Source organism: Clytia hemisphaerica, unplaced genomic scaffold (genome assembly GCF_902728285.1).
Source record: "Clytia hemisphaerica strain Z4C2 unplaced genomic scaffold, Clytia hemisphaerica genome assembly, whole genome shotgun sequence".
NCBI lineage: Eukaryota > Metazoa > Cnidaria > Hydrozoa > Leptothecata > Clytiidae > Clytia > Clytia hemisphaerica.
The window spans coordinates 1,395,168-1,411,160 of record NW_027103286.1 but is presented as its reverse complement, the minus strand read 5'-3'; the positions used below and the strand labels follow the sequence as shown (position 1 = coordinate 1,411,160).

Genomic DNA, 15,993 nt, shown 5'->3' with positions numbered 1-15,993 from the left:
TTGTGAATATGTTTGATCATTTTCATAAGAAATACGATGTTTTTGAGTCCACAAAGCCTTAAAATGTTCTTAACATTTTGGCCAGCGAAGCCTTATGTTCTTATATAGTCTGTTCTTATAAAAAAAACGCGTAGCTTTAAGAAACCAAGCCAAAGCACGTACGGATAAGGCCTTTGATACAAGAAAACATGACAGAGCTAAGCAGTATAGGAAAAGTACTTCTTAAGAGATCTTTGGAGATTGAAATGACAAATGACACTAAGCAGTAATACTGTTTTTAAATATCTAATTTATTTAAGTGTGTTAATTACCTAGAGGGACAAAATAAAAAATAAATTATATTCAAGAAAATGCTATATACATAAAAAAGGGAGCGAATAACAAAAATCGAGAAAATGTTTTTATTTCTTTTCTCGTCGTTCGATAGCGTATTTACCGCGTTGTAAATGACCGACGTAAATTTTCAATCGTGTTCCTTCCGTTAGTTTCTTGATCCAGATCTGTAACGAAACGAAAGACATTGTCTAACTTCATCCCAGCGACCCCAAGTATAATTGTTTTGAAAAAGAGACACAACATGAAGTTATTGAAAACAGATTTCAGAAATCTAAACGATTCTATTCAAGTGATAACTTGATCGGATTAATTTTTTGTGAGAATTTTTAGCTTTTTTGCGGAACGACCGTTTTGAGGGCGCGAAGCGCCCGAATAGGGAGTGTAGCATCCTTTCTCTAGATCTGCGCGTGGCGTAAAAAAATCTGTATATGTACGAAAATTTCTGAAAATGAGCCGGTGGGATGGCGAAATATCGACCTTGCTACGTGTTGGATGGGGTTTGAATTAGTTTAGCACTATTTGAAGTATTTGTTTCATAAATTACTTATTTTAATAGAATATAATCTATGTTTTGAGTATTATAATGTAAGATATTTTATGAAAATTGCAACTTTTGTACAAATAATAGTAATAGTACCAAAACTTTATCTCCTTTGCTTTTTTCCCGCTTCTTCCAGACATGGGCCCAGTCTTTTTTTCTGCGTTTCATTTTCAAAACAACAAAGATGGCCCTGAAAACCAACGAATCTCTTCGGTTTTTGAGGTGCATGCATTAACTTTTGGACTGATTATACCTGATTATATGGCCCATTGAAAGGTAAATCTTAATTTTTTTCCCTTTATAGTTTCAACTACCTTTGGAATGTTACATTAGTACTTTTTCTTTGTGTTGACTTTTTTGTATTAAATTGGATTGGATTTCATCTAGCACAAAACAAAATGTTTTTTTCTCTGCCATGTGCTTCATGGATATCATATGGCCCTGTTTTCTTTCCACAGGCTTATTTTTATTCATATGGGTCGTGTGTTTATTTCATTTTACTCTAACTATAATTATTTTCATCTCTTCTGTCTTCAGGGTTCAGGTGAAGGAGCTTGATTGATGTGATGGGTGACTTTTAACTACCGATCGGCCGACTGGCTGAATCAGCAGTGTTTCAGAGTTTTGGTGGGTGAACGTGCACAACAAAGAAGCAGCATAAAACCAAAATATATATATATATTATGACTGTATGAACAGATTGTGATTGATGGAGAATAATAAAATGGTCCTCTTCTGCTGAATATAAATTGTGCGAGTTCCATGTTATTCCGTGCAATGTTTACGAGACAAAAGAGAAGACTGTACTGGAAAGTAGAATCAAAATGATAATTACTAGTTGCTATTTTCGTCATTGAAGATTTCTTCAATATTTATTTGATAATGGAATCATTTTGATTTGGCGGATTGGATTGATTGTTGATTCCATTATCGCTTGCTGACTCTCGAGAGATTTTTGTTCAACATTGGAGCTTGATCATCATCAAATAGAATAATGCCTTTAGCCCAAAAGACAACTTAAATGATGAAAGTACCTATATGTTACTTTTGATGCTAGCGTGAGATTGTAGATAACGCTTGTTATTATTACCACCTAATAAATAGTAATGGCATTACTTTAAATTAAACTTATACTGTATATATGAATTATAGAAGTTTTTGAATTTTATTTTGCAAGGCAAGGTTCTTGAAAAAATTAGTTTGGACTGGTTTGGATTGATTTTATAAATGAAACATTGGGAACATCTTTTTGCCGAACACCCAATATCGCAAAAATAGACTCACAAAAAGACAAAATTTCATCACGCAAAAAATCTCATTAGTTACTGGAAATTATAGACCTTTTTTCAAAGAGGACGTCCTGTTGAATAATTGTGTAGTTCAGCCATAAAAACAATGATAGAGCCATGCATAATTACTGTATCATGCATATTGTAATAATTATGCATGGTTTTATCATTGTTTTTCTGCTGGACTGCATAATTATTCAACAGGGCCACCCTCTTTGAAAAAAGGTCTATTGCTAGGCTGCTGATTCCTTTTCGGAAAATTGATACTACATTTGAAGTGAATGATATCATAAAGAGGTAGCACATTTTGAGAGATTGTATACTAGGTTCTAATGACTGAAAAGCTCAAGATCATCTTTCAAACTACGCACTATTTTTTTTTTAATTTTGAAGGGAAATGTATAATATAATTTTTGAATTGTTGATAAATTTGTCTTTGTAAAAGTTTTATAGAGAGCTAAGTAATTGTTTTAAAAAGTCACAAAAAGATGGGATAAAAGTCTTTCAATTTATTCAGATAAACTACCAGCCTAAAGCCTAATGTAATATCTTTGTTGTTGGTCATTCAGCCATTGCACAAGAAACATGTGTGTTCTTTTTTGTCACTTGCATTCTTTTTTTTAAGAACCAGTAAATTTTTTTAAAGGTTTGGCTGTCCTTTTTTGCACTTTGAGCCTGAAATTGTTTTTGAATTGCTCAAAACCCGGTGTATTTAATTTTTGAGCCTCGTATTGTTCTTATAAAATTCTTATAAAAAAGAAAGAGTTGAGTTGGAAAACATTATCAATAATAATTTGTTAGTGTCGAAATTTCTTCGCTTTGCGAAAACGGAACGGTCGTTCCGCAACCCCTTTTATGTTGATTGCAAAAATAAAATTCTTATCTGACACCCAGATGTAGAAATCTTCATCTGACACGCTAACTCTAAAGGTCGGGGAAATTTTCAACATCTGAAAGGTTTAGATTTCTCTTCGATAGAAAATTGGTCCACTCCTTTAGAGCTTTAGCGTGGGCGGCCGCCAATCCTCCTTCGAAATATCCGATGAATTAAAAAATCCCAACGCAAAATTTTCAAGCTCACACTTTCGGCTTAAAAAAGACCCTGTAAATTTGCTCTTTATGAGAAAAATTGGCCCGTCAGGGCCATTTTCAACTGATTTTCGACTGATTCGCAAAAATAAGTACAGAAAATTTCGCGGAATTAAATCCGGTAAAAGTATCGACGGTTATGGAGGTAATGGAAATTGGTCCCATACATGTACACTGCGAACCAGTCTCCTATAGAAATTACTAACAAAAGTTTGATACAGTCTGGAAAGATTGAAAAATGTTACTTACCTCTCGAGTACTCGTAATTGAATGAATCTGCGCGCTAAAAAAGCAAATTATAAGGAGGTTTAAGAGGTTTAACAACTACTCAAATGTAATATGCGCTTTTAAGAGTATGCAGTCCTAATGGAATATTAAGTATTGAATAAATATCAGTTTATGAGAGCTGCACAAAAGTGGCTTTTTGTTCAAGTTCAGAAGAGTTACATGGTATCAATCTGTGAGAATTTCAACCCAATAATATCAAGACGTTTGTTGTCCCTTGAACATGAAAAACTCAAAGCCCATCCTTTTCCCTATAAGGTATACTGATAGAGTATAAGTGAGGGAGAGGAAAACGAAATTTTGACAAAAATGTTGAGAAATCTGCTAAAAATCGTTTTGTTTTAATTCTTGATATCTATGACGTAATCTTTTATACGGAAACACCCAAAAAAGATTGGGCGTTTGCCAACAGTTTCATTGTTTGAAATCAAAACTGGTGGCAAACGCCCGGTGTTTTCGGGTGTTTCCGTATAATAGATTACGTCATGAATATCAAGAATAGAGGTTGCTACGTCCTGCAGCAAAGCATCCGCTATCTATTTCTAGATCGAGCGTGTACTCGGGTATATAAATATATTTTAGGTTTTTAAAATAGTAATGCTTACTGAAATCGTTCCCCATCTCGACTATTCAAATAAACTGGATCACCACTTTGGTACCTAGTGGATAAAAGATGAAAAAATATAAGGAGAAACCTTTAAACGCTTATGTTTTAAGAGCTCTAATTTTAAATTGATTCTAAGTAAAGCAGCTAGCAATTCTCGTGCAGTGGCTAAAGCCTCTGGTATCGTAGTACAGTGGCTAGCGCCTCTCTTATCGCAATACAGTGTTGTCAATGGGCTTTGCTTTGTTCATCTATCAATGGACTGATAAGGAAACTTTGAACATGATACGCAAGACATAATCCTTGGTGTAAAAGCACCCGAATTTGCATTTGTCAATCTTCGAATTTTATTCAGCTGTCAAAAGAGAAGTCTCTTGAATTTCGCTATGATTTTATCCCATATTTACATTATTCGGAGGTACTGTTTTCAACACCTAAAACAATCAGGTCCAACCGTTTATTAAAAATTTCATTAATCTTAAAAAATAACGCCTCATCGAAAAACGAGAGAAGTTCATTCTTAGAAATCTCCACGTGAAAGGAATTCAAAAGAATTTTTCTATAAATCGAAGCACAATGATTTGTCCATATAAATTACTTGTCCCCTTACAATGGCGTTATATATCTACAAGTTTCCCTCTCTGATAGCTCCTGTTTGTCGCACAGCATACCAAAATAAAAAGCAGAATTCTACTTTTTCCCTCTCTTCTCTTTACTTTACCCGACAATGCAGCAACTTCAAAAATAGGCCCCTCGGATGCTGGCGTCAATTCAGGTTTGCTTGGCTTTAGACCATGTTCAAACGTAACGGTTCTGTTTCGCTCCGAAACGAAAAGAAAAGAAACCATTCTATTGGTTAGAAGTAACATAAAATTTAATGGAATGGCCTTAAATTTAGAACGCCATGACCCTTACCATTCTTTATTATAGAAAAGTTTTTCATCTTTGATTTTGGCGTCCGTTCCGTCAGGGAAAGTTGTAGGGTCACATTTGTCTGAAAATGAGAGATAAAAAAGAATTGTGATGATACGTGGATATAAACAAAAGTTGAAGTATATGATATCCTTTTATAGACAATTTTAACGGTTTACGGTGTTGTGTGCTTCATGATATGGTATTCACTGGGTAACTGTCATATTTTGTGCTAAGAATATTTCAAGTTCAATGGTCAGGTCAAAACAAAACCTTTCTCACAGACAGAAATGAACTTAAACAACAAATTAAGTAAAATTCATTAATTTCGTAGAATTTTGTTGAAATTAGAGACGGAAATCCCGGAAATCCCTCTGAAGAAGAACAGAAGAACAATGTTAAATATGTAAGTTGCATCTAAAAGACATCTTTCGGCTGATTCGACAAAATCCAACAGTTAGGTACTATCTTCAACCAAATCTCAAGCAAGCTGCCTCTTCCTAACTAGCATAATTTTCACCAAGGAAATAAAATCAAACACAAAACTATGCGCAGGTCGAAATAGGAACACTCAAAGCCTTGCAGGAGCTCTGCAAGGTGTTACTAAATCATCCTGTACATATTCTTTCTGCATTTCTTAGAAAAAATGACTGATCGTGGGTGAAAGTGACGTCGGTCTATGATACTGTAAATCTCAAGCAAAAATCAATCCCACTATTATGATTTCGAAAAAACACAAAGTCTGCTGGTTTATTTTTTATTTAATATCTATACAGAGGGGTGGATGAATTTTTGCAAAACAAAAAATCCTTAATAATATGTGGATGAAAATGGAAAAATGCCTGGAAAAATCGCAAAATTTGCAAAAAATACCCTACGGAAAATTCTTGTTCATTCTTTTAAGGGACGATGGATTTAACCTCTGGAAGTTTCAGAATAACTTTAGACCCCTTAGAGAATTAAATTAGTCTCTGGAAATTCTAAAAACTTTTTTTTCAACGCGAAAAAACTTTCCTGAGACCCCCAGGAAATATTCATCCGCCCCCTGGTATGGAATGGCCCATTTCAAGGCCAATTGTGTTTCAAATAACGGTGAAAAAGCTATTTAACCTGCATTTTTGCTTGGTTTCAGTGTTTTCTCTTCACTCGTACTACTACTATGAGGTTTGTGGTGTTTTCCAATCTTCTTCAAGTCTGCCAGTATCTGTTCTTCGTTTAACAAAAGGTTCAACGGCGTCGAATTCGTCTTGCGTTTCTTCTCGGCCACCGGAAGTGGTTCTGGCCCCCGGCGTCGTAATTTCCGTGTGACAGTCGGCTTGACTTCAAGAGGAAGTATGGGGCCGATACCACCGCTCAATTCCAGGGTGGTCTTTTCGTTTTCTATCAATCTCTTCTTTTCGTTGAGTTCGGCGATTAAGTGTTCCTTCAGTTCTTGTTTCTTTTGCTGAAAATTCAGAAATACACTTTTAGTAAATATAGGATTCTTTAGATTAACTCCCTCAAGGGTGAATTCACGAAGTAGATAAATTTCAATTATACCTCAAAATCTTCCTTGGCTTGTTTCTTTTCTCGTTCATACTCGCGGTCTATTTCACGCTCCTGTAAAAATAAAGATAGATTAAATTTCGCGGTTGAGCTCAATTTCGCGAAATACACTATTAGTAGACAATATTTTCACGCCTTTTACCGCCAAATCATGCATGATGGTTGTTGAAATACACATTATTAGCGCTTCTTTGATGTCAGTAAACATTAAAAAAGTAGTTTATTTAACATTTCTTGAGTTTTGTTTAAAACGTTTGGCGCTTGAGCCCTTTCCAAATTTCTATGATGTCATGCGCGAAAAATAATCCCCACGAAATTTTATCCCATTGTACGGTAAACGGGTTTTAACTGGAGGGTTATCAAGAGAGACTGCCCCTAAAACTCGTGAAAATCTAAAACTTTCTGAGAATGAGTTCATTTGAAAACCGTTCTTTCTATTATCTATTATCCAGCCCAACCAAGGAGAAACCCTTTTAAAATACTTTCAATAATTCGAATCTCTCTGCTATTCGAACGAATTGGATTCCCTGCTCAAGTTCGAAATAGCGAGACTGTAGAATCATTGTATATCCTCGTTCGTAGCTAGCCAAGACCAATGACCTTTAGACCATATTCAGACGTTGCGGTTTCGTATCGATCCGGTATGGTGTTAGTTACGGATCGAGAGTGTTCATATCGGTTTCGGAACGTTTTGGAGCAAGAAAACGATGAAAATAGTAGCGACATTATGTATCGGAGATATTCTACGGCTACGGTTGCGGGGCTGCCCATGCGGGTCGTCACCAAAGGCGACATGTCGTTGTCTACTTTGCTCTGTACGGGAAAAACAACAAAACACCGTATAAGCAAAGTCGAAATAATGCCGTACGTCAAATATCGAACTTGCTGTCACCCGCCATTACTTGCCTTACTCGCCATTTCCCTCGCCGCTTTAACCGTAGCCGTAGAGAATTCCAGATACATAATCTCGCTAGTGGAGTGAAACCGTTTCGATTTGTTTTGCTTTGCAACGTCTTCTTTTTTGACACTTGTTTCAGAACCGTTTCGTTTCGGAACGATACGGAGCAGTAACGTCTGAACATGGTCTTAATCTCTGTGATAGAGTTCTTAACATATTTTGAAAGCTACCTCATACGACTTGTACGCGTACGCCGTTCGGATCCAGTCTTCTTTCTCGCGTTTCAGTTCTTCAAATTTGGATTTGAATTCCGGAAGTGTCCCTAGTGGAAAAAATCGATGGAAAATGTGTTGGAATTATTAACATCATTTATTGGTATTGTAAGTTTATCGTGGCTTGGGTCACGAGATTTACGTTTGGACACATTTCGAGAGATTCTTCTTTCATCATCGGGCAATGTGGAGGATGTTTTCCCACTATTTGTATTAAGACCTTCTGATTACCCATAACTACCAAGTGTAATTCCTTACAAAGTGTAATTTCCTTACAAGCATTTATTGGGAGAAAATCCTTCAACCGAAAAAGAATGACAGGCAGTAAGATTTTTCAAAATGTGAAATAGCCCGTGGCCTAGGGTCGAGGAAAGGCTACGCGAGCACTGACGTTTTCTCATCGGACAATTATTGTACGCAATAAATGCCACCCAATGCAGATCCTATAGAATCTTATAAAACCATGGTACATTATAGTAAAAGAAAAGTCAAAGGTTCATTTTGACTTCTCAATATATGAAAAACAACAAAAACAAAAAAAAACAACTCATTTTGTTGAAAAAAAAACTCATTTCGGACTTTCTTTTATACTATATTACTTAGAATTGTCAGCTGGAACTGAAATCGTGATATCTTCGAATGAATACATAATCAAACCTTACTTTTTTCAAGCTCTTCCAGTTTGCCTTTCAATTCCTTTATCTTTTGTTGATACATCCTAAGATCGAAAAAGCGTCAAGTTTCAATAAAGACAAAATATAAGAAAACAGGGGTTTTGCTTTGTTTTTAACAGGCTTGCAAATGAAAGTTAACTCCAAGAAATTCTAGATTCTAGTCCTTATTTTATACTAGCGGGCACCTCAACAAAAAAAGGGATTTTTCATTCCAGTGAGTTCCACTTTGACGATTTTTGAAAAATAGAAGCCTTTCAAGTGCTTTGACGCAAGTTCGATTTTTTCGCTACTGCAGGAGCTTCGAAAACTAAAATTGACGTCAAAAAATCGAATGTTTAGAGTCCGAAAACCCGGTAACATCTACATCTAGTCTAAAATTAGCATTTTAGACCAGTAAACTATCTACCTTTTTTCTAGGCCAGCGAATTCTTAGCAAACCCCCGGTGTATTGATTAACGTGAATATGTACTTACATAAGACGGGAAACCTAATTTTTAGACCGGTGAATTTTAAGGTTTTTCGTGCCTTGAGCCTTCGTCGTTCACCGGATCTAAGTAAGACCCCTGAAGACGAATTTCACTGATATTACCGTGTTCATGCTAATTATTACGGAAATAGTTTTCTGCTGCAATCCAAGATATTTTTACGGTAAATTCAAAAATATATAAAATAATTTCTTTCAGATGTAGAATAGGAAAACAGTCCAACTGGAAGGTTTTTATTTGGGTCTTATACAGTATTACCTTATTCCATTTAAGTTAATTTTCGAAATAACCAAGCTAGTTGATAGGCAGGGCCGTAATGAAAGGGGTCCCCTGTCTCATTTAAGTCACAACGCCACATGGTAAGAACCCCGCAAAGAATCAAAAGTTGACAGTACAAATCGTCGAAAGACTATCCAAAATCTCTCCATTAATTTTGGCTCTCACGTATAAGAATTGAATTTAGGGATTATAAGTAAAAATCTTTTACACACTAGATAGGCTAACTGCCCATGGATTTTTTGTGGAAGTGTGTTCAGCCGTCATGTTGTTTTCCAATTTACCTTAAATTTCGAACGACAAACGTTCGAATTTCAAAACATTTGAATCGTGCTTTTGACGACCAGAATTGAAAACAAGATGGCGGACTGGTCAGCTCTTAAACTGGACACGCTTCCTCTTTTATATGGGAAGCTCTATCCAGTCAGGTAGTCAGAGATCAGTGGGTTAGAGAAATTCCACTTACTGTTCTTTCATCTCGGAGATTTCTTCTTCCAGTGTGGCCATATCAGTTTCGCTTGCGTCTTCTGTATCTAAGAGAATAATAATTAATACATACTCCTTTCTAATTACGCCCTACTCCACCCCAGTTTCTCTTAAATCATATAATCATTGATATTAAAGCATTGAGTTTAAAGCCCGAAGGGCTAGAGTTCAATCTCTAACCTTTCTCAGGCAAGAAAAAGTGAAGCCTTAAAAAATGCGCTGCATTTTTGACGACAGATTGAGTCTAGCAATTCCTTTGTTTACGATTGATATTTTTTTTTCGAAATTTAGCGGTAAATTTTAGTTTCAATCTTCATTTGTGTAAAAACCAGACGAGTCGCTCAAGGCCGCGCAACTTTGGTAGGATTTGTTGGCTTCAAATCCTACCAAGGAGATCGACTTCTAGCCCTTCGGGCTTATACTTCATTGGATTAAAGCCACGAAGGGGCTAGAGACGAACCTGCAATCTTTTTCAAGAAAAAAGATGTGAAGCCTTGATATTTGTGCCGCTTTTTGAACGAAGGATTGAATCTAGCCCTTTCTTAGTTTTTAAGTGGCATATTTTTCGAAATTTGGCGTTTGGTCTTATTTTCAATTTGGCATTTGTGTGAAAAACGACACGGGTGCGACACATGCGCTTTGGATGGGAAATAAGTGGCTTTGTTTCCCATCCAATAGTTTCGGGTCTAGCCCCTTCAGGACTTTGAAGTCAATGTCATTCTCTGTATCAAGAGGGAAATTAATCTATGAGAACATGAGGCGATCGACTAAGGTGAGTTAAATGAACTGAGGAGTGCTGAAACTAATAAACTTTTTTAGTCAATATTTACCACTTAGCTTGAGATTTTTTTACACTATTGGGGACAGGGGTCTTCCAGAAAAAAATTGAATTTTGGGGGTGGAGGATACAACATTTTTGAAATATTTACCCTTCCAATCATTGTGACATTTGACACCCTGACAACAGGTCTAACCCCCCGGACAAGCATCAGTTAACCACCCGAACATTCAAAATCATTCCCAAACAGAGCAAACTTACCCCCCGGACAAGGCAACTTTTGTAGATTTTTCACTACCCTCCGGACGATATATTCTCCATCCCCCCCCATGTACGTACATTTTCTAGAAGAGCTTTTTTCTTATCTGCATAAAATGTCATTACCTTCATCCGAATTTTGAAGGAGTTCGTTATCGAGGTCATCGTCGGAATCAGAATCGAAGAAGAAATCTTCCCGATCGTCGTAATAATCATTATGTCGACCACCTAAAATAATAATAAAAGCAAATTAAACTTTAATAATTGGTGTAATACATAGATATGACATTCTTGACCCATTGTAGGTCAACAAATAACCTAAATCTTCCATGAAAATGTCTCCAGTTGTAGAACCGACCTGTACTCTTGGGACAAGCTGGAGTTTTTACAAGCTCTTATTTGATTTGGTTGGTCGTTAGCCTGTAATAAAAGAATCTTATTACTTTTTCTAAAGAACGCGTCATCACTATCACTTTTTAAAGTGACCAATTAGTGAAGTATCTTGTAAAAACTCCAGGACATCCCGTACTCTTGTAAACCGTGTTGTTTTTTGTTTTACGAACGTTTCAATTTCAAAACAATCGATTCCTGTTAAATGACAATCAAACTAGAAAACACCACTATGACCATAAAAATTCACAGAATGTTCCCCAAAAGATAGTTGATTAGGTTTTTGAGATGAAATATTATAAGTACACGAGTCATAAAATTTGGTATAAATTATGAGGATTTTACTTCATATAATTAAAATTCGTCCGCTTTTTTTGGGATACATTGTATTTTAAGAAGGTTTGTCTTTACAGATAGTTTTGGTTTATGGTGCATTGAAACATTTTTTGTGAATAATATTTTTCTAATCAAAAAGGTAAATTACCTGAAGGGAAATAATTGTCGCGGTCGAAAAAAAAATTAAATGGTATGTATATATAATAAATACTTGATTTCTTTGCGTCCCAGAATTCATCATCTGAGCTATTAGCATCATCATCAGTGGATTCAGTACGATATCGGGATGGAGCTTTTCTCTTCTTGCGACGGTCATTCTGAGAGCATGTAGAAAAGTATTAAGTATAGAATTAGCAAAGAAAAACAAAAAGGTTTCAACACAAAATCTCAAAAAAAAAGTTTTTTGGTTGATATGAAGCGGCTATTATAATTAAAACGTTACTGACAAGTTCGAAAAATCTTTGAAAAAGATTAATGCCCCGTGCAAAATAGTCAAAAAACTGAAAATGACTAAACACGTTCTTCCTTCTTTAAAAGCAAAACTTGAAACGGAGCTCAAGAGCATGGTAGTGTATCAAATTCAATGTTCTCGATGTGAATCGAGCTATGTCGGGCAGACTGCCAGGCACTTAATTACCAGGATCAAAGAGCACCGCAACGTAAACACTCCAGTGGGAAGCCATTTTCAAAATTGTAATTGCGAAATTTTGATGGAAAATGTAATGATTCTAGATCGCACAATTAAATCTGAACAATGCCTAATGTCCCTTGAGGCACTGTGGACTAATAAAGTAAAACCAAAACTGAATACCAAAGATGAATACAAAAGTAGAACTCTTACAATAAAGATTTAATAGATTTTATTGCCTTAGGGGAATTTGTAGTGGAATTCACTTTTGATTTAGTGAATTTTGATTTTGATTTTTTAGTTACATTAGTTCTTTGATCAGAGTAGGTTGTATGTATGCGTGTTATGGAAAATATATATTTTTACTACAGTATATGGCCCCCAAAACGGAGACGGCCCCCAAAACGGAGGTTTTCATTAAAATGAGGATTCTGACTTGTAGATTTATCAGAATTAAACGATTTTTGTTTATTTAGAAAGAATGATGGTTATACTAAAAAATGAGCATGTTTTTGATGGTTTGAGACAGATTCAAAATAACATATTTACGTATGAAGGAGATATTTTAACACCCAAATTAGATAAAAATTGCATATAACTCACTCTAGCTCCTTGGATATTGAAAATAAGTTATGAAAATGGGGTATAGGAAACTTTCTACACCTAATGCCGTTCAGAAAATGCAGATACATCTGTGACTTTAGAGGATGGGTAAAAGATATAGCATCTTAAAGGCCAACCAGTATTTTGGGACCCTAGAATCAGCATTGATAAAACCGAAAATTCTAAATATGAGAAACATCAAAAGATCTTGGAATTCCATTCCTATCAGGTTGAGTTAATAGCTTATAACAAAAAATTAACATTATATATAAAAATTTTCGCTGAATCAGCAAAAATGGCAAATTCTGTCATTTTTTTTGCAAAAATATAGGAGAAAAATACCTTTAAAGCTTAATATTTTCAGTTTCAGTTAAGCTTTTCTTCTCAAATTTTCACAGCTTTTTCCATACATGAATGGAACTATTTTCAAAAGACATTGATTTTCAGAAACTTGATTAAGACGTTGTTAAATCTAAATTGTCATTTTGAAAATTTCTAAATTTTCAGTTTGGACTTTGCAATATCGAAAATCTTGAAATATTTCATAAAAATCATAAATTTTACATCTATCGGGTCGTAAATTTAAGGGTAAACACAAATATGTTCATAGTTTTTCCTCCTATTACCACTGGGCTTAATATTTTGATTTTAACTACACCTCCGTTTTGGGGGCCCCAAACCTGCATTTTGACAACCAGGGGTGTACTGTAAAAATTTTATCAAACAAATTTATGCCCAAAACCCTCTAAATCACATTCTAAAACGATGGTCAAGATTTTGTATCAATATCTTAAAGATATCTTGAGAAATCGTTAAAATTGCAAACCTCCGTTTTGGGGGCCATTAGAAAAAAGCTACCTATCTTTAAGCGATTGAAAAATATTGTTGAAATTGAAAATTTTGAAAAATAGCTGTCGGGAAATAAAGTAGAGATGTTAAAGTTTGGCATGCAAGAAAAATTTTTGTAAAACCTCTTTTCCTCTAGCTTTGAGAGAAATTTTAAATTTGATCGCCGTTTTGGGGGCCACATACTGTAAATGGTTTTAACTGTTTTACTATTTTATATTTTAGAACCTGAAGATGAATCACAAGTATTCGAAATATATTGTTTAAAATAAAATAAAATTGCTGGTCCAATCTCATTGTATTATAATTAGACTTTACCGAAAGTTTGTCTAATGTCGACATCTCTCATGTAGTTCTGACACTTTTTTATAGAGATAGGATTAAAAGGAAGGTTGAAATCACTGATTGAAAAAAAAGAAGTTTTGTGACGGAAGTAGAGGGATGTCAACATTAGATCAACTTACGATAACAATTTGTTCCAACCAAAATCTATTGTCTTTTTTTTTCCTTATTGAACAGTTGAACCCATAATAATATAACAAGATTTATATACTGTAACAAGTATAATTGCAAATAAACTTTCTACATGTGAATTTAGTAAATATGTCTGTATTGAGTTGAAGGACATTTTAAAGGAATAAACAAATCGATGAATAAACGAATTGATGAATAAATCATTACCTCATGGTCATTTTTGGCTGATTTACCTTTCAAACTGCTCTCTCCATTTTTTCCCTAAAATAAAGAATTTCGATTCCCAGTTCACGTTCAAAACCAATTCGATGTTCAGATGTATTATTCATCCCTACCCCTAAAGGGATACTTTCAAGTCGTTCCTTTTGGGCATTAATTTTTGGTCTTAAAGTGTACAAATTAGCCTAAAACGAAAGTGCTTCAAAATCAACGATCTTGGGCTTATTTATGACACAAGGACATTTTCATTCAAGGTCGTCCTAGCTCAACAGACAGGCGTGCGTTTGGGAACCTAAATAATTTTGAAATTGAGAATAAAAACAGAATAACAGAGGTCAGTCAAAGTTTAGGCATAAAAGATAAAAGGGATAATCTATCTAGGGATAGAAAAAGAAAAATTTCCCTACCAACATCAGATACGGAATACTCCAATTATATGGTCCTTGTTGTTGGCTGTATGAAGGGGTCAAATGGTCCTTCTAAGGTTAAATCTTATCCGCATTATAAGAAAACTAGGCCTTATTTGGGCAAAAACAATAAAATTGCCAACTAGAGCACATTTTATACCTTCCCATTCTTTTTCTTTTTCAAATTGATGTTCTTAAAATCTGATGCTGTTGTCGATGTGGATGCTGCAGGGGTAGAATTCTTCTTGTTTTTATCATTTGTTGAGCTTTTCTTCTTTTTGGATTTCTTGTTACCCCCATCACCATTATCATCTGGAAATCTCCTTTTGTCGGCAAATAAACGCTTAGATTCCAACATGGCAAGTTTTGCTTGCGAAGGTTTCCGACCTCGCTTGGTCTTCAGTTCATCCACAGAGGGGTCAACAGGAGACTGTGCCCCAGCTTCTCGTGTCATTATTTTGTTTATATTTTATTCCTGTGAGTGGAGGACGAAAATGTTTTGAATAATTTGACTGGATGAAACATCTTCAGCTTTATTGATGGGGACAAAAAAGACAGAAAAAGAACCTGACTTGAGGAAACCAAACAGAAAAAGGAGAACAGAAAATGTAAAAAGGAAACACCAATTCTTGAACTTAGACAAACCTAAAATGTTACAAAACCAAAAAGAACCGAAATAAGACGACAATGACAGTTAATTAAACATTCGCAAAACACACCTCTCACACACAAGATACCCTCTCACGTGTCTCTCAGTGTTGAACTGATTTCTATGTAAAAATTTACAGTAATTGATAAACATATCCTAATTTCCCTAGAGGAATTAAAAGTGACACATTTAAACACAATTTGGGAATAAAAAAGACACTAAAAAGAAGGGGACTCAGGACTGCTCAGGAGACGCATAAAAACTAAAAAACTCATATATAGGGATACCAATTAAAACATAAAAACATAAACAGCATAGCAATTACATGCTCATCAATAATTCTTATCACATTAAAAATGATATCATCACACAACCATGATGAACACAGAACGAAATACATTTGAAATTCTTAAATTCCTGATCATCATTTTATGTACATGAAAATTTGTCCCTCATGATTGGCTTAAAACTGTCTCATTTTGATGACATCAATAATTTTTAATGAATCTTTTGAAGGAAGTAAAGATAAGCTAGATCATTGCATAGCAGAGAAAATGACTTTTTCTTTTTAAGATGTTTTTAAAAAACCCTAACATATGCCTTGAAAATGTTTAAATTAGTTTGTTACAAATAAAAATACATGAAAATTCTAGATAGAAAAATGATTGTTTCAAACTGGACCAAAATTTACCAAACAGTACAGGATTAATATA

The 15,993-nt window shown here is 34.8% G+C and overlaps 1 protein-coding gene across 2 annotated transcripts; it reads right to left on the bottom strand.

Moving 5' to 3' along the window:
- Window positions 1-272: 272 nt before the first annotated feature.
- LOC136806339 (sin3 histone deacetylase corepressor complex component SDS3-like) lies at window positions 273-15,114 on the bottom strand. Of its 2 annotated transcripts, none has more exons than XM_067062905.1 (13): window positions 14,792-15,114; window positions 14,213-14,266; window positions 11,666-11,771; window positions 10,855-10,956; window positions 9,673-9,739; window positions 8,434-8,489; window positions 7,730-7,821; window positions 6,596-6,655; window positions 6,167-6,500; window positions 5,060-5,138; window positions 4,146-4,199; window positions 3,505-3,538; window positions 273-500 (listed from the first exon to the last, which is right to left on the bottom strand). In XM_067062905.1, exons 1-13 carry the CDS (start codon window positions 15,083-15,085, stop codon window positions 402-404), a joined length of 1,431 nt encoding a protein of 476 aa, XP_066919006.1. In that variant the 5' UTR covers window positions 15,086-15,114; the 3' UTR covers window positions 273-401. The 2 variants fall into 2 exon arrangements, with proteins under 2 accessions (XP_066919006.1, XP_066919014.1); XM_067062913.1 differs by having other exon boundaries at window positions 9,673-9,733; window positions 14,792-15,108.
- Between the last annotated feature and the right edge of the window lie 879 nt (window positions 15,115-15,993).

What these genes read in the sequence shown, in the direction of transcription:
- LOC136806339 (XM_067062905.1), bottom strand. Translation starts at nt 15,085, where the DNA reads ATGACACGAGAAGCTGGGGCACAGTCTCCTGTTGACCCCTCTGTGGAT. An exon ending in CAGCCAAAAATGACCATGAG is followed by an intron (nt 11,772 to 14,212) that starts GTAATGATTTAT and finishes ACATGCTCTCAG; the next exon opens with AATGACCGTCGCAAGAAGAG. An exon ending in ACTGGAAGAGCTTGAAAAAA is followed by an intron (nt 7,822 to 8,433) that starts GTAAGGTTTGAT and finishes TTTTTCCACTAG; the next exon opens with GGACACTTCCGGAATTCAAA.